Source organism: Nelumbo lutea, chromosome 6, assembly GCF_056320005.1.
Source record: "Nelumbo lutea isolate HS-2025 chromosome 6, American lotus-T2T, whole genome shotgun sequence".
Taxonomy (NCBI): Eukaryota; Viridiplantae; Streptophyta; class Magnoliopsida; order Proteales; family Nelumbonaceae; genus Nelumbo; species Nelumbo lutea.
This window is the reverse complement of record NC_142689.1, coordinates 38,826,078-38,853,577: the sequence shown is the minus strand read 5'-3', so window position 1 is coordinate 38,853,577 and position 27,500 is coordinate 38,826,078. Positions and strand designations below refer to the sequence as shown.

Sequence of the window (27,500 nt, the reverse complement as noted above, 5' to 3'; positions counted from 1 at the left end):
TAAATACTTTGATGGTCGCTTACCAACTCTGCAGCCTAACAAGTCTGCCATACCTTGAGTGTTAGCAACATCCCCCACAGCTATTAACTCACTTTTAGCAAGGTTCACCTTCAATCCTGAAAAAATCTCAAACCAGTACAAAATATACTTCAAATTTAAAACTTGTTCTTCTGAAGCCTTACGAAAGAAGAGTGTGTCATCAGCATATTGTAGGAGTAGGATAGCAGTCCCATTGGGCTTCACCTTAAAGCCTTCCAGCAACTCTCCCTCCACAGCTCTATCAACCAACTTGCTCAAACCTTCCATTACTATTAAAAAGAGCAGAGGAGACAACGGGTCTCCTTGCCTCAAACCTCTAGCACTGCTAAAATTTCCTTTAGCTGTCCCATTTACTAGCACTGAGAATCTAGGAGTTGAGTAGCAAACCTTCATCCAATTTCTTCACTTGGAGCCAAACTGTGCTCTTCTCATCAAATAATGCAAGGACCAATTAACATGATCATAGGCCTTCTCTAGGTCAATTTTGCAGATTAGATCACTCTCCCACTTCTTAGTCTGGAGCCTAGAAGCTCGTTTGCTATGAGCACTACATCCTGAATGTGCTTGTTGTGGACAAAAGCCCCTTGATATTTAGAAATTAAAAAGTCCATCACCTTCCTTAATCTGGTGGCTAGAATTTTTGATAGGATCTTGTAGACACTTCCAACCGAGTTGATTGGTCTGAAATCTTTCAGCTCATTTGCTCCTTTCTTGTTAGTGATCAAAGATATAAAAGTTGCATTTAAGCTTCTCTCGAGGGCAGTAGAATCGTGAAATTCCTCCAAAACCCTTAGCAAATCAGCTTTAAGGAGCTCCCAGAACTTCTTAAAAAATAGCATTGTGAAACCATCTGTCCCCAGCGCCTTCTCCCCTTCCAACTCTTCAATAACCTTCTTTACCTCTTCTTCTAAGAAGGGTTTTTCCAGCTCTGAAACCTGCTCCTCCGACAAGCAATTAAAGATCAAACCATCCAGCCTTGGCCTCATCTTGCAAGATTTCTTGAACAAATCTTTGTAGAAACAAACAAAAGCATCTGCTATATCTTTCTCTTCTTGAACTACCCTTCCTTCCATCTCCAATTTTTTGAATAGAATTAACCCTCTTTCTAGCATTGGCGACCTTGTGGAAAAAGCAGTATTATTGCCACCTGCTTTCAGCCACATAGTCCAAGCTCTTTGCCTCCATTTGACTTAAGATTGGTGCAGCAAAGTATCTAAAGTTTTCTTGGAAGTAAGCCTTCTTCTCCTCTTCTTTCAACCATTTCAGCTTTTTGGAGATGTGACTGGCTGAACCTTCAAAGGAACATTCCAACCACCCCCTTTTGATGTTTGTTACTAAATCCTATGAGTCCATCCAGCAATGCTCCAGCCTGAAAGGATGAGGGTTCTTTTTTAATCCTCCCATACTCGGGATTAAGGGAATGTGATCAGAAACTACCCTCGTCATTGCTTCTTGATTTGTGAGAGGGAATAATTCCTCCCATTCAGGTGAAATTAAAAATCTGTCCAGCCTAACCAACGAAGGGTTTTCCTGATTGTTGGTCCAAGTAAACTTTTCTCTTGCTAATGGCAGATTTATTAGCTCCCACCTTTAGATAAAACCTCTAAAATTTCTCATTCCTCTACTCAGTCGATTGCACCCCTTTTTGTCTGCAGGGCTGAGAATTTCATTAAAATCACCCCCTAACACCCATGGCTTTCCCATCTTTCTCTGAAAGTGTTTAACTCATCCCAGAGAGCATTCTTTAAGTTGTAGTCAACCGGCCCATACACCCCTATCACTGTAAATTGAATATTCTTAGCCTCCCAAAGCAACTTGGCAGAGATTGAGAAGTTCCCCACAAATTTGTCCACTAGTTTGAAAGTGCTATTGTTCCATACCAGAGCTACACCTCCCGCAGTGTTCACAGTAGTGATTTCGAGCCAATCATATGGATCGAAACCCCACACACTTCTCACTACTCTGAAAGACATTTTTTGAAGTTTTGTCTCCTGTATCAGCAGCACATCCGCTTTCTTGTCATTCAAAAAGCCCCCAATTACCATTCTTCTCCCCAAGCTGAGGCCCCGGACATTCCAAGATATTAATATTAAGCAATTCATTTAAAAAGATTTTGAAGAGTTAAAACTTTTTCTTGCACTTCTCGTACTGTTGTTTAGACCCCAAGCCAGTCTAAGCTGTTCCTTAGACTGCTTTCTATTTTTCTTCCCCTTCTCAACTAAGAACCAGTTTTCAATGGCCACAAAGAGGGCTTTTGTTTCCTCTTCCAGCCCCTTAAAAGAAACCCCCAAAGACTCCCCAAAACTGAGAAATTCAGACATAACCCAATTAGAAATTTCACTATTATCTGCATACCTCAAGTTGATGGATATTCTTCTGGGATAAACCAGGTTTACATGGTCAAATCTTCAAGCTAATCTTATTTGTTCTAAGTTAGACATATTTTTGGTATCCTTGGATTGGGAAGAATATTGGACTAGCCTTTTGGGGAGTACTTTGCTTAGGATTACTTTTGACCATTGGCCTATTTGTCTATTCCAAAGGAGCACTATATGTACTTTGTACTTAGGCCCAATTGCGCATGGAGATTCAGTAAGAGTTGAATTCTTAGCAGTAGTTTTTGGGGTAAAGATAGCTAAAGAATTGGCAGATTGATCATTGAAGGTGATTCAAAACTAGTGGTGGGGTGGATGAAGAATGGTGAGGGGGTGATTTGTCAGCTTAGAAATGAGTTCAGATGCTTCAAGTGGCTGTCGAGATATGGACATCCAAATATAACGAGTCAGGAGATCTGCTAACAGTTTGGCAGATGATTTAGCTAAGCAAGGGGTTCAAAGACAACATATGTACTGGGCACAATTGTAATGTAGTCTGTAATGCAGTTTGGTGGGTCTGTTTGTAATGGGCTTTGTCAGATCTTTGTTGTAATCCTTTCTTTTTAAGAGTTTAATGAATGTATGAATTTCTGTGTTGCCTATCAGAAAAAAAAGAAAGAAATATTTGGGGTTTCGACCCATATGACTGGATCACAATTCCAGTGGTAAATATGGCAGGTGGTTTTGCTTTAATTTGGAATGCTAGCACTTTTAAGCTTAAGGACAAAGAGGTTGGGAATTTCCCATTTCAGTAATGCTTCTGTGGCTTCCAAACAACACACCAATCGCTATTATAGGGGTCTATGGCCCAAAAAAATCCAACCTAAAGGAAGTGTTTTGGGAAGAATTAAATGAGGTGAAAAGGAAATGGGTGGGAGGGACCATTGGTCCATTGGGCAACCAGTGGGGACTTTAATGCCATCCTTGAAATGGAGAACAAAAAAGGCTGCAACAGATTTAACATAACCATAAATTCAGGATCTTCTTTTGGCTGGGGCTGCTTTACTTGGACCAATTACCAAGAAATTCCTGTGTTGGTCAGTTCAATGTTTTGAAAATTGTTATCGTGAAATTTGAATAAAATCGAATCGTACTGTAGCATAAATCGTAAGATTATTTCTATTTTTTCAAACTTGTCAAAAAATTAAATATAGATATACTAAAAAGGCTAAATATATAGGAAAGTAATTTTACCATAATTTTTAATCCATATCTATGATATGCATACCTAAATCAATAGAATTTACCACTTATACTATAGAAGCCCAAGATGATATAATAAAGTTTGACTTGAAAGTGAAGTAAATTCACATTCAATGGCTCTTTGATGCAAAATAAACTAAATGATTGTCTTAAGTAACATAAATAAATCATTTTCTAGTAAGGGCTTCAAAACAAGTTTCCCTTGACAAACTTAATTGAATTTATTTGAATTACCATGAATTGTAGGATCCATATAAATTGTAAGATTTATGAATCAAATCATAATCGAATTGTGAATCATATCATAAATCGTAAGATTTCAACAACACTGAGTCAGATTGGACAGATTCATGATATCTTCAGAATGGGAAAACTTATTGCCCGATTTCTCTCAAGAAACTATTCATAAAAAAAAAACAATCCTCTCAAGAAACTCTCCCAAGGCTGATGTTTGACCACTTTCCATTGCTATCGTACACAAAGGGCATTAAAAGGCATCATCACCCTTTCAGATTGTAGCATTGTTTGATGGGATTGGAGGAGTTTGATGCAAATATCCAAAAATGGCAGATGGAAGCTGCTTTTGAGGGATCAATCAGCCATGTAACGAGTAAGAAGTTGCAATTGTTAAAAAAGTAAAATTAAAAGTTGGTAGTCAGAAAGAACGGAATTAGATGAGAAGAGAAGAGCTGAATGATTAAAAACCATTGCTGTGATGACTTGGAGGAGGAAATAGGAAGTTTAGAGTAGGAACAAAGGAAAAAGGGTCCTTAGTTTGTTTCTGTAACCTACCAAAATGAGGTAAAGTGGAGACAAAGGTCAAGGGCCAATTGGCTAAAAGTAAGAGATAACAATACAAGAAGAACAAGGAGTGAACTTCTACAGAAACCCTTATGAGGAACCCCACAAGCAGAGGCGGAAAATAGTTGGGCTGCAGTTTGAGATGTTATTGGAGCAATAGCTGGATGGTTTAGAAGAAACCATTTTTAGAGGAGATTGAAAAAGCGATCAAAGATCTGGAATGGGAGAAAGCCCTAGGCCAGATGGCTTCACTATTATGTAATATAAGTATTGGGATCTTATCAAATTTGACTTGCTGAAAGTTTCGGAGGAGTTCCATAGGTCAGTTGCACTAGAGAGAAGCCTAAATCCAACTTTCATCTCATTTATTCCCAAGAAGAATGGAGCTATAGAAATGAAAGACTTTCGGCCCATTAGTCTGATTGGAAGTGTTTACAAGATTATTGTCTTTTTTTTTTGGTAAATAATTTACAAGATTAATGTCAAAGTTTTGGCTATGAGGTAAGGAAGGTGATGAAATCCATTATTTCAATTTATATGGCGCTTTTGTCCACAACAAGCACATCTATGATGGGGTTGTTATAGCCAATGAACTTGTTGACTCAAGGAGATGTGGAAATGGGGGACTAGTATGCAAAATTGACTTTAGGAAAAGCCTATGATTGTGTGAATTAGGCCTTCTAGGTTACATGTTGACTAGAATGAATTTTGGACAGAGATGGAGAAATTGGATGACTAGGGTGGGCCTTGGTGCAATGGTTGGGTTGCTCCATTGCGACCTGGGTGACCGGGGTTCAAATCTTGGAAACAGCCTCTCTGTATGTGCAGGGTAAGGCTGCGTACATCTGTCCCTCCCCAGGCACTGCATGGGCGGGAGCCTCGTGCACTGGGCCACCCTTATGGAGAAATTGGATGAAGGTATGTTTCACTGCACCCACTTTTTCAATTCTCATCAATAGTCCAATGAAGGGTAATTTCAAAAGTTAGAGAGGTTTTGAGACAAGGAGATCCACCCTCTCCTCTTCTTTTTCGAGTTCACATCGGTGCCCCACGGCACATCCCAACCATGTAGTGGGAACATCTCCCATTGACAAGTACGGGAGATGTTCCCAATGCACGCTGAGATGTGTATGTAGAGTGCCTGTGGGGCGCTGATGTGATCTCTTCTTTTTCTTTTTGTCATGGAGGGCCTAAGGATAGCCAGAGGAACAGAGCTGGGATTCCTGGAAGGTTTTGAAGCTAGTGACAATGACAAAGATTGCATTCTGCAATTTGCAGATGATACAGTGGTATTTTTCTGCACTGCTTCCTGAAATCAGGTTCTCAACTTAAGATACTTATTATGTTTGTTGGTTTGAAGTGGTCTCAGGTCTGAAAATCAACTTTGGCTAGGAGTGAGATGATGGTTGTGGGGGAAGTTCCCAAATGTACACAATTTGGCTGATGTATTGGGGTACATGGTTGAAAGCCTTCCTTCAAAATATCTGGGATTACCTTTGGGGGCAAAGTGCGCATCAAAAAGCTTATGGAACTCAGTATTAGAAAGGGTGGATAGGAAGTTGGCATCTTGGAAGCTAAGATACCTTTCCAAGTGAGGGATGATAATGCTTATTAAGAGAGTATTTGCATCTCTACCTGCTTATTACATGCCCTCTTCCCAATCCCATCGGAGGTGTGGTGACGATAGAAATATAAATGAGAGATTTCCTTTGGTCAGGGTGGAAGGATGCAGAGGACTCACAGCTCCCCTATGGATGTGGAGTATGGAGAGGTATCTACAAAGCATACTCCTATTTCATGAAGGGGATTGAATACAAGGTTGATAATGGAAGTAGACTGAGCTTTTGGTCAGATCCTTGGTGTTGTGGCAGAACTTTAAGGGACAGATTCCCAATTCTTTTCAATGTGGCTGATTACCAACAAGCAATGGTTGCTGACTGCTATCAACCGAAAGGCAGTAGGGTCATTTGGAATCCTATTTTTAGAAGGAATTTCAATTACTGGGGGTTGGAACAGGTGGCTGATTTTCTCTCCTTGATCCAGAATCGGCAGTTAGAGGACTCAAGAAGCTGGAGTTGGGCACAGTGAGGCATTTTTTTTTTCTTTTGAGTCCTACAAAGGTCTTGTGGAAGAGCACAGACAGCAGTTTCCAAGCAAAGCTATTTGGGGAGCTGCTGCACCTCCAAAAGTCAAATTCTTCTCTTGGGTGGCAGCCTGGGAGAAATGCCTTACAAAGGAAGTTCTGTTAAGAAAGGGTTTTAACATTCCAGATTTGGTTGTCTGTTATGTGGTTTGGAAGCTGAGACCTCAAACCACTTGTTTATCCGTTGCAGCTTCTCGGCAATAGTTTGAAATCATTTCATTAACTTGGTTCACCTTAACTGGTACTTCCCAAATTTGTCAACAAAGGTGCTTCCCAAGGTTGGTAAAAGAATTGTTTCAAGGATGGAAGATCTCAGGCATGTCCAAAAAAGGAAGATACTTATGGTCAGCTATCCCAAGTGCATTTTTTGGGGCCATTTCAAACAAAAGAATTAATAGGGTCTTTGAGCAGATTCAGAAGAAAGCAAAATCTGAGGCTGGTGTTATTATATATATTAATTTCATTATTTTCGAAAATAACACTACTATAATAAGTATTTAATAGAGCAAACTCATATTAATTAGCAGCTAAAGAAGGTTATTAACTTTATATGATAAATATTCAAGATGGAAAGTAGAATAGGAAAAAAAAACAAGGATGGAGTTTTTGTTTTATTTAATTAGAGAGAGAATAGAAAAAAAGAACTTTATTATTCTATTGTTTCTTTCCCCTTTCTTTTCTTTTCTTTCTTTTTCTCTTCTCAAAACCCTTTGATCTTTTAAATTTCAATAGTAAAACATTACAACAAAATATAATTGATATATGTAGCATATAATAAAATGTATTAACACATGCATTAATAAGATACAACAATATAAATGATATTATAAAAGGCGCCCACCTTGTCATTTTTGTCACCTAGGTGGGCGCTTAATTGCCTAGGCGGACGCCTAGTCGTCTAGAAGGGCGCCTAGTTGCTAAAAGTCAAGGTGTTTGGGCGAGGCGCCTAGGTGGCGACGCCTTGACAACTATGACTCACCATGAGAGGTAACACCTTTTCTGCTTAAACTGTTTGTGTCTGGCAATGCCATCAAAAGTTTTTTCTTTGTGGTGACTGCTTGTCATCTCTCTCTTCTACGCTTTTTTCTCTTCTAATAAAGTTTCATTGATTATCAAAAAAAATCCCATCAAAAGTTTCTTTCATGATTTGGACCATTGTTCTTGAAAGATGTCTCTCAAAGGGGAACCTTTAAAATGGGCATATCTATCTTCTTTCTGTACTTTGTGCAAGTACCCAAGGGAGACTAGGGACCATCTTATCATTCATTGCCCTTATACTTCAGGGATGAAGTCTTTCTTTCATAGTTTCCTAGCAGCATCCTGGGCCTTCTCTAAATGTCAAAGAAGCTGTTGAGGAATGACATCTAGCAGGTTTAAGCAAGAAGGATGAGACAATTTGGGGGGCTGTTCTGGCTGCTTTGCATGTGCCTTGTGGATGGAAAGAAACTTTAGGATTTTTGATGGCAGATCTTCCCAGGAGGATGAGGCTGTAAGAAGAGCAGTTGGACTGGTCTAATCCTGGAGTTCAAGTGCATATTTGCTGCAGTGATATTTATCTTTCAATTCCTTCCTATCTTCTTTTGAGCCGATGGGCTAGTTTTTGTTTTGTCTGCTTGGTCCTTGATACCTTTTGTACAGCCTCTTACTGCATAGCACTTTGGGGGTTTCAGTTTTTTCCTGTTCCTTTTTAATGAAATTATTTTTTTTCTAAAAAAACTCAAAATACGGTTGATTCCAGGACCATACTGGTACACCCATATCAGTTTTACTTCTCTCAACTGAAACCTAAGAGACCAAGGTCTTACCCTAGGGTTGATTGCCTAAACCCTATCGTCATTATCCTATTGAGTGAAAAAATACATCTTTAAGGTTAACAAGTAGGTTTATCACTTCTACACTTTCATGATCCCATAAAACCCTTCTAAACCCAAAATCCCAGGATAAACCTATGAGGGAAAAGAAAGCACATCTAAAATAGATTTGTGCTTAATCTTGAAAGTGAGTACAACCTTGGACACTTTTCTCAAAAAAGTACAACCTTAAACCTTGGGTACTGCTGACAAAGAGGAGAATCTCCGCACAAAACATCTTCCCCAAATGCAACTCTATGACATGGGATAGGGTAATTAGCTTAAATGGCATTACCTGCTTTCTAAGGACAATGTCATATCACCCTGTAGCAGGTCTAAAGTCCTGACCCTTTCAATTGGCAATCATGACAGCAAATTGCCAGGCTTAATGACTTCTTGTTTCTCCATTTGATGGATAAAATAGTCATATGAGGAAGTATTTAGGTCTCCTGTAGTCCCTCAAAATGCCATTCATCCATCCATTAAAGAGCTTGCGACCTACTTAATGACTTGTTCACAAAAGGCAATATTCAGTTCAATGAAGTGGCCTTTACACAAATAGCTGTTACATAAACAGCCTTGAACTAGAAGGTTTTGGAATCTCACTTGGATCAGATTAGCCCATCCCCTGGTAGCACCAATCATAAACTTGAAATTACTGCCTAAAAGAAGTAAATACTCAACCCAGCTCTACGATGTCTTCTCCCAACTATATGAGTTTGCTAGGCCTTTTACCAGTTGTTAGAACTGAAAACTAGAAAAAACAACCTTAAAAGAGAAAAAAAAATACTTATTACTTTAAGACAAACTAACATCACTTTTACTATTAAAGTTTCTATTTGTAATTTTGGCATCTGAAATGCTTAATTAATAAAAGGCACTTGGAAATTAAAAGAAACAAATAAATAATTGGCTCAAGCATTTCTCATTGGAACATGGTTTTTCCTCAAACATTTGAGTTTCCTTTTAACCCATCTGTGTATGGTAAAACATAAATTATTATCTTCTATATCCAACTAGAAGACTAATGTCATCTTTCAAAAAAAAAAAAAAGCTAGAAGACTAATGAATGCCTCTTGTGGCCCATGGTATTGGGTTTCCATGATATTACAGGAGGTATGTACTTACAGATTTCCTTTGTATAGTAAGGGGCATCTATTGACTTGATTTATCTTTATTTCAGGAGGGTCTTACAGCAGAAGAGACAGCAACCAAGGAGCCTGAAGAATCTGAGCGCATGCAGGTAAAAACATCCTTATTTTGTTTTCTATATTTGTTTGGTAGACCATCTTCATGAACTAGGCTGGTGCTTATTGTGTTACTTGGATCTTGAAGCAGATGACAGATGCTCGATGTTCAAGATGCATGGAGAAAAAAGTGGGTCTAACGGACATCATTCAAGCAGGGGGACGTGGAGACCGATATCAGGTTCTATTGTTTCTCTTTCACCTTCAATCCTACATTACATGCCAATCTTACAGAAAGAAATATGCAACAAATATAAGGAACCATAAGAGATACTGTTGACAGTTTTGTAACTGATTTGACAAGTATGTTTTCCAAAGAATTCAAGGTTTGGGGAGAGATCAAGGACCCAATTTTAGGGGGATGATTGGGGGGGGGGAATAAACATTTTTAGTGTGCTTGTTAACAAATAAGAAACAATCTTTGACAAATTCTACTGCATCATTAGTGCTTCAGTGGTTTTAAGAATCACTTCTAAACTTCTAATAGGTGGCTTTTGAATGGGGGAAGACTAATGAATGCCTTTCCTTTTTCAGAAGTTTGAGATGCTCCTAATTTTTCCAGAATAAAGGGATGAAATTGCTTGGAAATAAGACCAGGAAAACTTTTGAAGTATCTCTTTTAGAGGATAATGAAAGAGACCTGATTGTACCTGGGGCAGAATAGTTGAGCCTTCTATATTGGTTGGTAACAATATCAGAATATTTTCTTGTGAAAAACAGAATCTAGCTGAAGGGGGAAGAGGAAAAATCCACACCCTGGCTGGACTATGTTCCAGGCTTATTGCCCCTTTTACACCCAAAGAGAACCCTATATATCCCCTCTGGTTGTCCCCAGTGCAATTTTATCCCGAGTAACACCTCTAGCTGGAATATCCACAACTGTGTTGGTTGATCTTTGGTTCCACTTGAATGAGCTATGCAATCTTGAGACCAAAATCGTAGCCTCTCTAGTGAAGTGGCAGAGGTGACAAGGCCTAGGAGCCATTTCCTATCACATTTATATCTACATATTAAAATGGAATGTGCCAAGCTGTCACCTTCCTGCTTTCTAGTTCTTGAAAAGCACTTACCTTTTTCTGTTTTTTTTTTTTCTGAATTTTCTAATTTTAAAATTGAACAAAATAACTCAAGTGGCCAATCACCTTTAAGACTTATGCCATTAACTCTCTCCCCTCTTTTTCATTAACTCCTTTAATGATCTCTCATCATTAATTATTGCCATTAACTCTTTGAATAACTCATGCCACTAATTTTCTCTCCTCTCCATTACTCCATTAAATTCATTAACTTTATCTATATCTATATCCATTTCAATTTAAACTTTAATTTAGATAATTAGATATATTTACATTAAATTATAATTATTAATAAAAATTAATTAGTGTCTGAATAGTTTTTGCCTCTAGGTAACAGGTCAACGATTCAATTGAGCTAATTGGATGAGTTACATTTTACATGTGTATATAATATTTTCTAATTTGTACTTTTTATTTTAGTTTTAAATTTTGTACAAATAAAAGACCGAAAATTGAAATTGGAGGCCAACAATTTATTTATTTTTTTGTATAATGGGGTTGCAAAGATTGCGAAAAGTTACTCAAAATAAAAAAAAAATCACCGAATTGGACAAGCAAGCACAAAGTTAGGTCCTCCAGAAGTTCTCATTACATTGTATATTCTAACTCGTGACCCAATGATGTCAAAAGGATCAATGGTTTAATTGCCCAAGTTGAACAGGTTTTGCCCAGATCAATGTTTTTTGACTATAGGAAACCTGGAATTATAAATTGCGAAAAGTTACCCAAAAATAAAAAAAGATCATCGAATCAGACAACTAAGCACAAAGTTAAGTCGTCCAGAAATTCTCAATACATTGTATATTGTAACTCGTGACCCAATGATGTCAAAAGGATCACTGGTTTAATTGCCCAAGTCAAACAGGTTTTGATCAGGTCAACGGTTTTGACAGAATAGTGGGTTTTAGGAAACCTGGAATTATAAATAGGGTCGTTTCATGATTTGAACGGTTCAATCCAAGTCAATGGTGTGTTGAAAACATTGAGAAAAACCTCATAAAATATTATATTCCATTTGAAAATAATAAAAATTAATTAAACATAGTAAAAATAATTTTGTAAATTACTTAAATTAAACAAAAATAATTATTAATTGTTTTTATTGATAAAAAATTTTTATAATATAATATAAACAAATTAATTAATGAAAAGAAATAAGATAAATTGAAAACTAATATCTATTTAAGATTCATTTAAAATTAATATAAAACTAATAAAAAATTATCTAACAATTATTAATTTATAACTAATTTCTACTAATTTAAAACCAGCTTAAAGTTAGTAAGGATTAATAAAAAAAAATTAATGAAATTTTATTAATTTTAAATATAGTTTAATTAATTTAAATTCCATTTAAAATAGGAAAAATTATAAAAACCTCCTTGGGTTTTCTAACAATTTTTGAACCTCCCTTGTGTTTTGACCTTAACAAAAACCTCTCCCATTATTTTGAGAAAAGGTGCAAATACCTGCTGTTAGTGTTTCAAATGGAAAATGCTGATGCAATGCATTATTTTTTTAAATATTAAGTTTACCCTTAACCAACTTCATTCAGATGTAAATTTACTAAAATATCTTGAAAAAAAAGATTTGCTTCCTTTTACTTCACTTTTGCTGTTTAACCTTCATCCAAGATCAGTAGAGAGAATCACTCTTTTGAAAGTTCTCAGGTAAAATTAATTAGTGGAGGGTGAAGTTGAAACTTTAGATTATGTAAAATAACAGCTTAACAACAAGGGTATTTTGGTAACTTCAATATCTTTGTTATTGAAAAGCTTACAAAAAGGAAGTATTTGCAACTTTTTTTTTCAAAACTATAGGGGAGATTTTTGTTAGATGAAATCACAAGGGTGGTTTATAGAATTGTTATAAGATAAGGTTTTTTATAATTTTACCTAGAAAACAATAACAAACCCATAAAATAAAATTTAAAAGTTAATAAAAAATAGCATTAGGATACAAAAAATAATAGAGCATAGGAAATTGGCCACTCTCACTAAAGCACAACTTGGATTGTGGTTAGATAAATTAGACATAACCCAAAAAATAATGCTTGAATTGGACTTAGGTGGCCACTGCTTACTTGAAAATGTCATAGAACTCCTTGCTCAATTTTTCTTAATAAGACCCGTGCATTGCACGGGTTCTGACTAGTCTATCTAATTACCACTTGAGAGACCCTTCTACTTCTAAGGCAGTGTTTTAAAAAGCATGCCTAGGCACATAGATGAGATGCATTAGGTTATGTGCCTCACTTGAACCCAAGTTTGTTAATGAATCGCCTTGCACTACACCCTTTTCTTCTTCTGGGTTACTTTCTTATACATTCTCACGTGCTTCACACCTTTTATAAGGTCTATTAACTTCTTAAGTTACATTTTATTAGTGCTTTGAACTAATAAGCACTAACAATGGAGTTACTGTCTCCAATTGGCCTTGAATAGATAGCACTCATTGAACCATCAAAGTTCAATGAAGGCCCTTGGTTCCCAAGACTGCATCCATCAAAGTTCAGTTTGATGTGGTTGATTGGAGGTGTCCAATTCTCTGAAATTGTAAGACTAGTGGTAGTGGAAGATGCAGACTGTTTCCATTCTCCAATAATAAATCAGCTGTGGAGAAGATTTCACATATATCCAAAGATTTAATCCAATATACCACTTTTGTTGTTATGTTTTCTCATATCATCCATAAAATGCATCTCTATATTATTCTCCCCCTCTTCCTTGGATGATGAAAGAAAAATGACATGAATAGGCTTTCCACAACCTGTGTTGAGTGCCACCCAAGACCAAATGAAGAGAAGAACCATTCCTAAAAGTAGGAGTAAAAGGGCAGTAGTTTAGAGGTGGTATGTAGTTCCTCCACTTGCAATACACAAAAAATACCTGAGGGGACATGCAAGCAACATTAAGTTCTTTTTTCTGAATTTGTTTTATATGTTATGCTTATGCATTTTGGTGTAAGCTAAAATGTTTTAAAACATTCAACTTCTTTTAAAAATTTAGATTTTCATTTTTTTTGATGAATAATTTAGATTTTCATATTTTATGTATTGATATTTTTTATTTTTTTTTCAAAAATTTGCACCTTGCTGTGCCCAGGTGCATGCCTCATCTTGAGCCTTGTGCCTTGGGTGCTAGAGGCAGGCCCTTGTACTGTACTTTCCTTGAGCCTCTTGCTTGTAAAACACTAATCCAAGGATCATCACTTTATATACACCGAATTTGATTCCACAACCTCTTTGAGTCTCCAATACAAATGGGTCTTGTTTTGTTGCCTTTATAATCTTTGAGTCTATATTTGGATCAGGTGGATTTGAAATGGGGGGCATTGGTCAGACCCATGAAATTAAAGCAGAACAAAATTCAAATAATTATGCTCCTGCAATATAAAGACTGCACTAGTGCTATTCCTTTTCTTGTTGGCCCCAAATCATCCAAAGAACAGCTGTTGAATGGAACAATTTAAGCCAGTAATAGGAGTGGATTCTTGCCGGGGAACACGTTAATTGGTTGTATTATACTTTTTTCGATAGATGGGGTGTATTGTACTTAGGTCCAACCAATTTGGGCTAGTAGTGGAAAATAATGGTCTAGAAGTTACGGGCGTAAGGGTGCACATAATCTCTGTGTAATGTTCTTGATTCTTTATTTATATTTTCTCTCTAACAAAATGCAATTATCTTTGTACTGATAAAGTTCACTCAGTTTATCAAATAAATAATTAGGGTATTCAAAATTCAAATCCTGAACAGATGTAGCATTTACAAAAGCTGTGTGGGAGGGGTAGATCATTTGTTTCCATTATTTACTATTTTTTTCACTTTTTTTTTTCTGTTTATTCCAGTCTCATGGATTGGGCTTTTACTGCTGGGGATGTTGGCCCTTTTTACAAGGAGGGATTTTGCACTTGATTCTGGGTTTACATTATAATGCATCTTTTTTTTTTTTAGTTTTTTCCTTTTCCAATATATCCTTGATAAATTTGTTGAGTGCATGGAAAATTATGCTTTTCACCTTAAATAATAATAGAATTTTGTGGTTTGGGGGAGGGTGCATCAGTCTATTTTTATCTGCATGACCCCTGTTTAGTTTGGAAAGAGTACAAATAAGAATATGCAGTGTAAATACATATAAAATAATACAAAATACAAGGTTTTGTACTCTACATATTTGTATTTGTACTCCTTCCAAACTGAGCCGTACAAGTCAAGTTTCTATCCATGAATTAAACCAAATGAGCTTACTACTAACATGGATAAATTGGTCAAGATGTGGAGTCCATGGCTTAGATATTGCTCTATTCTTTGGTCCAGCACAAAGATAATTATGTTTCTGTTGAATTCAACCTGACTTTTTTTTATTAAATTTTTTTGTTGTACATCCAGTTGGAATGTATTGCATGTGGTAATACATGGTATGCTTCTCGAGATGAAGCATCCACAATGACGATAGAACCACTCAGTGTTGTTGGGAATGTGGGCACGGCACCATGGGCCACTGCCAAATTCGAAGATGTTGAGAAAAAGCTGTCGAGTCCCCGTGAATCCGAGAAACCGGCTGCTGATATCTTTAAGAAAACAACTGCAGCGTACATGCCTGTGTTGGAAACTCAGAAATCGTTTAGCAGGCCTAAGCCTGGGGATCCTTCCATATCCACCCCTAACAATGCTGCTGATTAGACACTGTACTTGATAGTAGTTTTTTTTTTGTTTTTTAGTTTATACATATTTGGAATTTAGATTCCTTTTGTTGTATTTGTACAGAGATTCACAACTCTTGTTCCATTTCACTCCGGATTTCATACATGTATATTGTCTAGTTGTTAGGCGTTTAACTGTGAACATATAATCCACTTAACCTTACACCTGAGAGAGAGGCCATTGTTTATGTACCACTTTTATTTCTATAAAATTATAATTAAATGGTAAAATGGTTCCGGATGCACCTAACATACTGGGATATAACAGGAACTAATGCATGCTGCGACTGCCTTGCATCTCTTATACGGAAAAGTACGCTCTGCATACTTATAAAATTACCCTATGCACCAATTCCCGCCCGTTAATTGGCATCAATTTTGAACCGGCACTTATCCCAACTGGACTGAACCGTCGTCATTCTCCGTCTTATATCAATGGACCAGATATTGGCTTCACCCAATCCAATCCAATATAAATTTATTATGGACGGATCACGCCCATTTTAATCAAATAAATATTTTGGACTGGACTGGTCCAATCCAATGGTTTGTTGGTCTGTCTAATCCGTTTAAATTGATTTTGAATTGAACGGGATCCAACCCAAAACTGGTCCATTGACACCCTTAGTTGCATGGATGCTTTTAAATTCGAATTATCCAGTAGTGATCTTTTTTTTATTTTTTTTGTTTATTCAGTCGCTAGCTTGTCTGTTCTATTGGGCAGTTGCGGGAAAACTTCTGCTACTATGATCGTCTTGCCTTATTCAAGGAAAAGAAAAGATTTTGTGAAGAGTTTCGTTGCAGAGAGCATTTGTGCAAATTGTGAGTTGTAAGCAGTGTATTCAACCTGGTATTAATCTGGCTGGTTGTACCCATTGGACCGTTTCCCTGCCATGATTTTGGTTTCAGTCCTAGTAAAACTCAGAAATTTGTCAAAATCAATTGATCAGGTCAAAAAACTGTCCAATCCAGGTGGTTGTGCTGTTGATCCATTCAACCCAGTGACCCGATCATAAGTTGTAGATTAAATATGCATGCAAACTTGTGGAGGCGGGAACTGTGTTTCAATGTCTAATTGGGATGATTTTTTTAGATAATTTTTCGAGATCTTTACCAAAAGAATCCCTTTTTTGGCCTTAAATTACAATTTTAACTTATAAATAAAAAATAAAAAACTGAATTAAAAAACATAAAGTGAATATAATATAATATTTTTATAATATAAGATAGAAAGGTGATAGGAGTAATTAACGGTATAATGCTATTTTTTGAAGAACAGTTTTCTCACCATAGAAATTATATTGTTATATTACATATAATGTAATAATATGATGTAAGTATATTATATATTATATTAACATAAATAATATTATGCTTTTTCTAATGCTATATTATATAATATATCTTATATATTATATATTTTAATATAATATACATTATATATAGATATGTTACATTATATATTGTTGTTTGAGTTGAAGGAGAATATTGTTCAGTTAACCTCTCAACTTAGTTTTGAATTTATTTAGAGATGAATCAAAATTTAAAAATTTCGGAGTAAATTTCAAAATTCAGATATGTTTTGAGATGTTTAGCTGAACAATTATCCAGCCTTCAAAAAGAAAAGATTTCAAAATTCATGGGTCGATTCAATCCTACCACACGCCGCCTAAAAGAGATGACTTCAAAGCAATCTAGGCCATAAACAAATGAAGATAGTCCAATCTCCAATGCGTTAAACGCAGAAGAAAACCAATATTCAGAAATATAGTATTAATCTTGGTTGATAGAGAGCACGTGGTTCACTACAGGCACGACACACGCCTATAAACATGTACTGTTAATCTTGGTAAAATAAATTTAATCTTCAAGCAACTTTTAATTTAAAATTCTAAGAATTTGGGTCCCAATGAGGAACCCATCATCAGGATCAGGGATGGAGTATCATTTTTATCTTTGATTGGTATCGGGTCACGAATGGGGGTTTGTTTCAATAGGGGTGCTCATGGTTCGATAATCAAATCGGTACTACTGATTTTTGAAAAACCGTAACTGAAACCGAATCAAAGACAATTGATTAACCGATTGACTGGTTCATTGATTTTTCGTTTTTTAATTTTTACAATATGTATTATAAAAAATATATAAATATATAATAAAAAATTATAAATATATATAAAATATTATATTTTAAATAATAAATAATGTATTATTATAAGTATATATATTTATATATATATATATATATATATAATGCATATTTATTAATTTATAATATATAAAATGGAAAAAAGACTTTGAGCCCCCCTCACAAAAATAAAACCTCCTGACACCTGAATGTTGACATCCAACTGCTGAAAAACAGTACTAAAATCAAAATACCACTACAATCCCCCTCTATTTGGCAGACCTGATATACGTCAGCCATCTCTCAATTCTTTGACCATAATGCCCAAATAAAACTCAGTGATCTGGACACCAGTTAAGCAAAACTCTCGATACATGATTCAGATGCCCACAACTGAAGTCTTTTATTTTTTGTTTGTAAATTATTATTTTTTTATAAAACAACTTGTAAATTAAAGGTGCATGTATGAACCTGCAAATTTCTGTTTAAGCTTTCCTGTTGCCAAAAGAAAATATAAAGAGAGAGGAATTATATATCATAGCTCAAAGCATCTAATGCATTTTGGCTGCCACCATTTGCCAACTACTAATATTTATTTACATGTTTTATATGGTAGTTCATGGGCAGTGGTGTTTAAATTTCTACCTGCATATTTGATAGATATCGATTAAAAATTGGGATGTAATTGGATTGGATTGAAATTGGGTTCATCAAAATCTAAATTCGATTTGATTAGTAAAAATGTGCATCAGAATCCGATCTAAAATCTGATCAGAATTTAAGACCTTGGATTCAAATTCAAATCCTAATGGATTTAGATCAGATCCGGATTTAATCCGACTCTACTTTGTTCATTTTTTTAATCTAAAAAAATTTTAAATACTTTTCGACTTTTATATAATAAATTAATGTAAATATAACATACTAAATTTATTATTATATATATAAATTCATATATAATATAATATATAAAATATTTTATTTATAATTTTAAATATAATTATATAAATTTATATATATATATATATAATTAATAAATATTATAATATAGGGGTTTTCATCGATCTCTCCATCGCAGAAATCAAAATTGCCGTTAACCTTGTACGAAAACTGAAATCCACGTCAAATCCAATTAATAAATCATGTATATGTCACATGTTTTTGTACAAAAATGCTCCTTTTATTTAAAACCATATTCCTTCATGTTCGAAAGGCTTAGGACACTGAGTGCCTCTATCCCCTCATCATCCACTAGCCGATGGATGACCGGAATGTGTTGGGATGCTCGGTGGGTGAATGTCAGTAGAAGGGAGAGGGTTCGGTGGCCATCGAACCCTTCCACACCTTCTGGAGCGGCCTTTAGGTGATTCTTCCATTTTTGAGAAGCAGTCCCAGAGGGGGGTGCAGGGGTAGATGGATACGAGTGGCAGAACCACCTCCACGAGGTGGGGAGAAGTCCCTTAGATGTCCCAAGAGGAGGCAGAGATGGGCCGAGCCAACGGGGAAGGCTGACGGTGGGAAATGGTGCTTTTGTAGAACCACCGTTTCCCATCGTTTGTCCGACCATCCGGCTGATGGGCAACCAGAAGGTGTCAGGATGCACGCTGGGTGAGTGGCAATAGGAGGGAGTGGGTTTGGTGGCCATCGAACCCCTTCGCACTTGTTGGAGCGGGCTCCGGGTGATTCTTCCATTTTCGAGAAGTGGTCCCAGGGGTGCAGGGGTAGATGGGGGGTGGAACCACCTCCACGAGCTGGGGAGAGGACTCCTAGACATCCCCAGAGAAGGCGAAGATGCCTCGATCCAACGGGGAAGGCCGACGGTGGAAAATGATGCTTTCGTATCGAGCATCCCAACACCTTCTAGTCGCCCATCTGCTCGACAGCCCAGGCCGACGGTGGAAAACGATGCTTTCGTAAAACCATCGTTTCCCACCGTCGGCCTGGGCTGTCGAGCAGATGGGCGACTAGAAGGTGTTGGGATGCTCGGTGGGTGAGTGGCAGTAGGAAGGAGTGGGTTTGGTGTTCATCAAACCCCTTAGCACCCGCTGGAGCGACCTCCAAGTGATTCTACCATTTTTGAGAAGCAGTCTCGAAGGGGGTGTGGGGGTAGACAGGCGGCGGAGCCACCTCCACGGGGTGGGGAGAGGTCTCCTAGACATCCCCAAAGGAGGCAGAGATGCCCCGGGCCAACAAGGAAGGTCAACGGTGGGAAACGACGCTTTTGAAGAACCACCGTTGGGTCGATGGGCGACTAGAAGGTGGCAGGATGCTCGGTGGGTGAGTGGTATTATGAGGGAGTGGGTTTGGTGGCCATCAAAACCCCCCCCCCCCCCAATGGAGTAGCCTCCCGATGATTCTGCCATTTCTGAGAAGTAGTCCTGGAGGGGGAGTGCACGGGAAGACGAATGGTGGAACCACCTCCACGGGGTGGAGAGAGGCCTCCTAGACGTCCATAGAGGAGACGGAGATGCCTGGGCCAACGGTGGGAAACGGTGCTTTTGAAGACCCACCGTTTTCCACCGTCGGCCTAGGCCGTTAGGCCGATGGACGACCTGAAGGTGTCGAGATGCTCGGTGGGTGAGTGGTATTAGGAAGGAGTGGGTTTGGTGGCTATTGAACTCCTCTGCACTCGTCGGAGCGGCTATCGGGTGATTTTGTCATTTTTGAGAAGCAGTCCTGGAGGGAGGGTGCGTGGGTAGACGAGTGGCGAAACCACCTCCACGGGATGGGGAGAGGTCTCTTAGACGTCTCCAAAGGAGGCGGAGATTCCCTGGGCCAATGGGGAAAGTCGATGGTGGGAAACGGTGCTTTTGCAGAACCACCGTTTACCCCCGCACCCCCCTTTGGGACCACTCCAGCGGATGTGAAGGGGTTCGATGGCCATCAAACCCACTACCTCCAACTGCCACTCACCCATTGAGCATCCCGAAACCTTTCGAACACCCATCGGCCCGATGACCCGAGCCGACAGTGGGAAACAGTGGTTCTAAAAAAGCACTATTTCCCATCGTTCGCCTTTCTTGTTGGCCCGAGGAATCTCTAACTCCTCTAAGGACATCTAGGAGACCTCTCTCCACCCCATGGAGGTGGTTTTGCCACCCGACTACCCCCGCACCCCCCTCTAGGACTACTTCTCGGAAATGGAAGAATGAATCACTTGGAGGCCGTTTCGGCAGGTGTAGAGGGATTCGACCACCAAACCCACTCCCTCTTACTACCACTCACCCAACCGAGCTTCCCGACACCTTCCGATTTCCCATCGGCCCGACAATCGGGGCCGACAGTGGGAAACGGTAGTTCTACAAAAGCACCGTTTCCCACTGTCGGCCTTCCCCATTGACTAAGGGCATCTCTGACTCCTCTAGGGACGTCTAGGAGACCTCTCCCCACCCCATTGAGGTGGTTCCGACACCCGACTACCGCCGCACACCCCTCTAGGACTGCTTCTTGGAAATGGAAGAATCATCCAAAGGCTGCTTCAGCAGGTGCGGAGGGGTTTGATGACCACCAAACCCACTCCCTCCTACTGCCACTCACCCACCGAGCATCCCAACACCTTCTAATCGCCCATTGGCCGACGACTCAGGTCGATTGTTGGAAACGATGGCTCTAAAAAATCACTGTTTCCCACTGTTGGCCTTCTCCATTGGCTCAGGGCTTCTCTGCCTCCTTTGAGGAGGTATAGGAGACCTCTCCCCACCTTGTAGAGGTGGTTCCGTTGCTTGTCTACCCCCACCCCCCTTCTGAGATTGCTTATTGGAAATGGCAGAATCACTTGAAGGCCGCTTCGGTGGGTGCGGAGGGGTTCAATGGCCACCAAAACCACTCCCTCCTACTAACACTCACTCATCGAGCATCCCGGCACTGTCTAGTCACCCATCGGCCCAACGGCCCGGGTCGACGATTGGAAACAATGGCTCTACAAAAGCATTGTTTCCCACCGTTGGCCTTCCCTGTTCGCCCGGGGCATCTCCGCCTCCTTTGTAGACATTTAGGAAACCTCTCTCCATCGTGTGGAGGTGGTTCCGCCGCCTGTCTATCCCTGAACCCCCCTCTGGAATACTTCTTGGAAATGGTAGAATCACCCGGTAACTACTCCGGCGGGTGCAAAGGGGTTTGATGGTCACCAAACCCACTCCCTCGTACTACCACTCACCCACCGAGCATCTCGAAACCTTATGGTTTCCCATCGGCCTAAGGGCCCGGGCTAACGGTGGGAAATAGTGGTTTTGCGAAAGAATTGTTTCCAACTGTTGGCCTTCCCGTTGGCCCGGGGCATCTCTGGCTCCTCTGCGGACGTCTAGGATGAAACCGATCGGAATCCAATCCAACTACATCCCTATTTTTGAATCGATATTTATCAAATATGCACGTAGAAATTTAAACTCCACTGCTCATGAACTAGCATATAAAATATATAAATATATATTTGTAGATGGCAAATGGTGGCAGCCAAAATGTATCAGATGGTTTGAGCTATGATATCTAATTCCTCTCTATTTTTTTCGAAAAAAAAGTGTTCTTTTTAGATGGGTGGAGGAGTTATAACCGGTGTTCAAAAACACCAATTATTGGGTTACTTCATTCTTTTGGCAACAAGAAAGCTTAAACAGAAATTTATAGGTTTATACGTGTATCTTTAATTTACAAGTTGTTTTACAAAATATAAATAATAATTTATAAGCAAATAGCGAAAGAGTAAGTTGTGGGCATCTGAATCATGTATTGAGAGTTTTGCATAACCGGTGTTCGGATCACTTTGTTTGGGCATTATGGTCAAAGAATAGAGAGATGGCTGACGTATATCACGTCTGCCCAGTAGAGGGGGATTGCAATGGCATTTTGGTTTTTGTACTGGTTTTTAGCGGTTGGATTTTCAACATTCAGGTGTCAGGAGGTTTTCTTTTTGTGAAGGGGGGTTCAAAGTCATTTCCCCCAAAAAATATAAAATATATATAATAAACTTATATATATATATATATATATATATATCAATCGGTTTGGTTAATTGTTGGTTTTCTGTATTGATTAACCGAAACCGAGTTTTTAAACTAAAATCAAACCGATCGATTTGATTAACCAATTTTTGGGTTCGATTTCAGTTGGTACTGGATTTTGTATAATTCATGGGAAAATGTTCCCAATATACACTGAAATTCCCATGCTTACACCCAACCTTGCATCGAGCACTTCTATGGTTACACAAAGTTTGTATATATGAACTAACATGCCATACCAGAGTTATTGATATCATAAAATATATGAGACATTGATCTTATAAGTAAGACCCATGGACGTTGAGATCATGTTTGGGAAGGAGGACATTAAAGGGAGGAAAGCTCCTTTAGGTTATGACGAGGGACCCTTCATGGTATTACTGTAAGGGTATGAAAGAGGAAAGAGTTTGGGAGCTGGACAAGCTATCCAAAATGTGAATGAACCGATTGAGCCTACAACCATGAGTTTGAGTTTGAAAGGAGTACAAATGCAAATATATAGAGCGTAAAACCTTATATTTTGTATGTATTTATGTTGTACATATTTGCATTTGTACTCTTTTCAAATTGAGCATGAGCAATTTTAGAGTACTCGAGATGTGTTCCTAGATACCCTCGAATTTAATGTTATATTATAAACCTAATGATGCTTCATAAAGTAGGTCAATCTTCAAAATTAGAGTTATAAGCAGGCTAGCTAGCTATAGCATGCAAATAAGTGAAGAAGTGAAAGTAGAACTGGAATATTTGGCCGAAAAATGTCTACCTTTCATAAAATAAACATACTTTTAACATTAAGTGTTGTCTAATGCCATCGATTTTAAACACTTCATTTAACCAATCAATATTTTTAACCCACCATTGATTCAAATTGTCACTTAGTCATGATTTTGGATTCAGTTTGATCAAAACTTTGCATTTGACAAAAAAAAAAAAAAACCATTGATTTGGTTAAAAATTGCCCAACCCAACCTAGGTGATTGCATCGGTGACGACTCATTCGACTAGTCTACAACATTGGCTATACACTAAAACTTTTGTTGGCCATAGGCCCATAACTTTGTGTTTGGTTGTTTGTTGAGGTGATTTTTATATCGATTTGGGGTAAATCTTTGGCACACATGCATTTCAAGGTGCCTTACGCTGTTATTTTTGCCAAAAAAAAATTTTTTGATCTTAGTATTTTATATGAATAAAAAAAAATAAAAATCTGATATGAAAATATAAGTTAAACATAAAATAATATTTATATAAGATATCGATTAAGAAATTAGGGCACATATTTTACCCAAAAAAGAAAGTGATTAGGCTACATCCTCTCTCAAAAGACCTAATTAAGTACATGTACTATTAGAAATTAGTTATATTCGGTCTTTTTAATCTTTTTTCAAAGAAATTCTTAAATATTACAAGGAAATTGGATTGAAAAAGAAACCAAAAAAGATTGGTGATTTAACTTTAAAGCAATCTTCTCAAAGGGGTTGCAGTAGGAGAGGCAAGCCGTGGGTGGGCCTCAGAGATAGCAAAATAGCAGGAGAGTGACGATAGCTGGGAGAGAGGGAGAAAGAAAACTCAGAAAGGATGAGGGTTAGGACAATCTTGTATTCCATCATAGTCAAGTTCCTTCCAACACACATTCTCCCACCAAATCCGAAAGGCAAGAAACCCATTCTGTGCTTGCATCCGCCATGTGTGCGGTCTTCCTTGAACCTCTCCGGCCTGAACTGGTTCACGTCGTCTCCCCAGAGATCTGGGTCATGGTGCATCCCCACTACGTCGATCCACATGTTGGTTCCATTGGGGACGACCAAATCTCCGACGCAAATGTCTTCTCTTGCTTGTCTCTGCACGTTGGGCGCCGGCGAGTATAAGCGTAGAACCTCGTTCATGACCCACCCCATCTGCAGCCATGCATGCATGCAAATTTTTGAGCCTTCAACAAATAACAAGATTTATATATGGATTAATTCCGGAGAGGATGAGCTTAATTAATTAACTAATTACCTTCTTCAGTTTAACCAGCATTGTGGGATCCAGAGGCTCGTCTCCGACTACTTGTTTGATTTCTTCTCTTAGTTGGTTCTGCCATTCTGGATGCAAAGCCAGTAACAGTAAGGTCCACGTTAGTGCCAACGCCGTGGTTTCATGGCCACCAAAGAAGAATGTCTTGCACTCGTCAACCAGCTCTCGGTCGGTCAGTTTCTTCACTACTCGTCGGCCATCACCTTCTTCGTTCTTTGCTATCAGAAGTCCAAGCAGGTTAACCTGAGCATCAATTCTGGAAGACATCTTACGACTGGTTATGATGGAGAGGAGAAGTTGGTCGATCTCCTTTCCCAGCTGTCTCGACTGCATGGTTTGCTTGAGGTAAAGGACATCGCTAAATGGAACTCCTACCATGCGATTAGACTCGAAAAGAGTTAACTGCAGGGCTCTCAGTTTCCTGAACACTTCCTGCCCATTTTCGCAGCTGATGCCGAAGGCCGTATTCGCTATGATTTCTGCTGCCGTGCTGATGACGTCTCTCTCCACGTCTATTTCCTTCTCGCCATTAGCGATGCGAAAATTCCACTGATCTATCATCTTAGTGGCCGACTCAACCATTATGCTTCCCATTGCCTGTAGGTATATACAGACAAAGTAATTAACAATTAATTAATGGCTCGATCGATGAAGAACTGGAATTTAAAGTAACAATTATTCTGTTTTTCACAACAAGATATTGATCTGATGTTGATACCAACCAATAAAGAATTAAAGCTATATATCTCCACTATATATTTTGATTATTGTCCCATGAGTGCACAAATCACTACTCTCTCAATGTTCATTATTATCAATCACTCTAGCTACAAGGATACTTCACTAAAGGTTTTCTCCTTCCTTATTGGTAGGTTGGATTAACTACTTGGAAGTAGTCAATTCTGTGTGTGAAAGGACTCCTCTTGCATCCACCACTTATTCATTAATTTTTGCTTCGATTTTCCATGGATTATATTGTGATTTATCTCTTCTATTGGAGGCAGCTGCACCTCCTTTTTTGGGGTTCTTTGTGCCATTTGTAAATTAAGGTTCATGATTTTCCTCTCCTCATGCTCAGTGGGTTAATTTTGCTTCAACTATTTAATTAGTTCATTTTTATTTGATAGGTATTCAACAATTTAGTTCGTTACTTGGTGATAAGCTTTTTCTTTATATTCTTGTCACTTTGTATTGAAGACATGGCTATTATAAACTAACGCCATGTCAACATGGACAGCCAAGGTTTTCTTTAGTGCTATGTGCTCACGGAATATCTGGCTCTACCTGGTTGGAGGACATGAATCGATCAAATGCATTTTAGTGTTAAGTTTAGGGTTTAAAGATGGAGGGTTTATGGGTTAAAATTTAGGGTTTAGATGAAAAAAATCAAGAGGTAATTTTCGCCTGCTTTCGTCCGACCATGGCAAGAGCCAAAGTAATTGAAGCCCTAAAGCACTACTAGTTAAAAGGCACATGCTAATCATGAAAGGCCACGTCAGCCTGATAATGAAAGGGCACTTAGAAAAATTTCTGACACGTGTCCCTTCGTATATCCCTAGCCCTATCCTGGATAAAGATTAAAAACAACTTAATTTTGATTCAGTCAGAACATTTATTAATGCTCATGGAACGTGTATTATAGAAGAAAGAAGTGTATGAGAGAGAGAGAGAGAGAAACCTTCAAATTGTTTGGTGAGAATGCAGGCGTTATAGTGTGCCTATGGTGAACCCAATCGTCCCCTTCCACCATTACCAGTCCATTTCCGAACATTGGTTTTCTATCGTATTTAAACACACTCGGCTTTCCCCATTTCTTGCCTGCAACGCCTGAAGACATCTGCTTTAGAAACTCAGGATCTGCGATATATAAGAATGGTTCTGTGCCGAGCCAATAGATGAAGACTTTTCCTGCAATTAATAGCATCCAAATCATCAATTTCAGTTCAGCAAAGCCAAAAATAAAATTAAGCAAAAACTGCGCAGAACAGAAAAACACACACATATCTCATCTGGATACGTGGGTCTCTTAATGCAAACAGATAATCGATCAGAAGCTACTCATACTAAGAGTTCACATAGCATAATTTTGTAGTTGAATCTGAGTCTGACTGACTAAACTATACTTCTCGTTGGAGTTTACTTCTGAGAGGCTACCAGAGTTTGGTCTATCGAGATAATATTAACTTACCGTGCAAACTTCTCCACCGAAAAAAGTAAGGAAAAACAGTTGAATGGATGTCATGGGTGATGTTCAATGATGGCGAAGAAGAAGGCTTACTCTTCTTCTTTCTCATTTCAGCGATGTTCCCTAGAGGAAAACTTGGACTCGGACCTCCAAACCCAATTCTTTTGAGCTTACGATATGCTCGAATAGGCAAAACCCACCACAAATATAGTGCTCTCACAACCAACAGAACTAGAAGGCTTGCCATGGCCAAGCTCAGAGGTTTGAGCAATTGAATCTCCATCTCTCTCTCTCTCTCTCTCAGGTTATTGTCTGTTTATTGATTGGAGCTAGTAAATGTTGTTGCAGAGAGGTCTTATATTTATAGGAGAGCTTCGGTTCAGAAAAGTCGAGAGGGATACATCGTTGGAGGGGTTGGTTGATGACGACTGACGATAAACGAAGAAGATATAATGCAGGAGGGTTTGCAGAAACTTCGTGTCCAGAACATTCTACTGGGTGTTAGCAGCAAATGTACTTTCGCAGAAAACGGTTGTTTATACTTTACAGTTGTTCGTTTGAATTGGCCAATAGATGATGTGACCGGGTCAAAATGCTACAGTATACTTATAGCTCTAAATATTTTCCCACCTTTACCAACCAACAGAAAAAATTTCCCACCTTGTTTCTAATTTCTAATTTTTATGGTCACACTTCCCGAAACAAACACACCATAAAGGTTTTTTAAAAG

The 27,500-nt window shown here is 38.4% G+C and overlaps 2 protein-coding genes across 3 annotated transcripts in view; one reads left to right on the top strand and one right to left on the bottom strand.

Moving 5' to 3' along the window:
- The window catches only part of LOC148848640 (ASI1-immunoprecipitated protein 3-like), a 29,190-nt gene extending 13,521 nt beyond the window's left edge, over positions 1-15,669 (top strand). For both annotated transcript variants that reach the window (XM_088951821.1, XM_088951822.1), the window contains exons 6-8: positions 9,595-9,654; positions 9,750-9,839; positions 15,125-15,669. In XM_088951821.1, coding sequence (XP_088807947.1) covers positions 9,595-9,654; positions 9,750-9,839; positions 15,125-15,418 — 444 coding nt within the window. In that variant the 3' untranslated portion in view covers positions 15,419-15,669. The remainder of the gene's footprint in view (positions 1-9,594; positions 9,655-9,749; positions 9,840-15,124) is intronic.
- Positions 15,670-23,916: 8,247 nt separating this feature from the next.
- LOC148848639 (cytokinin hydroxylase-like) lies at positions 23,917-27,276 on the bottom strand. The gene is made up of 4 exons (XM_088952414.1): positions 26,774-27,276; positions 26,264-26,493; positions 24,568-25,182; positions 23,917-24,464 (listed from the first exon to the last, which is right to left on the bottom strand). The coding sequence occupies exons 1-4, from the start codon at positions 27,051-27,053 to the stop codon at positions 24,036-24,038; spliced, it is 1,554 nt and encodes a 517-aa protein (XP_088808540.1). The 5' UTR covers positions 27,054-27,276; the 3' UTR covers positions 23,917-24,035.
- Positions 27,277-27,500: the final 224 nt, after the last annotated feature.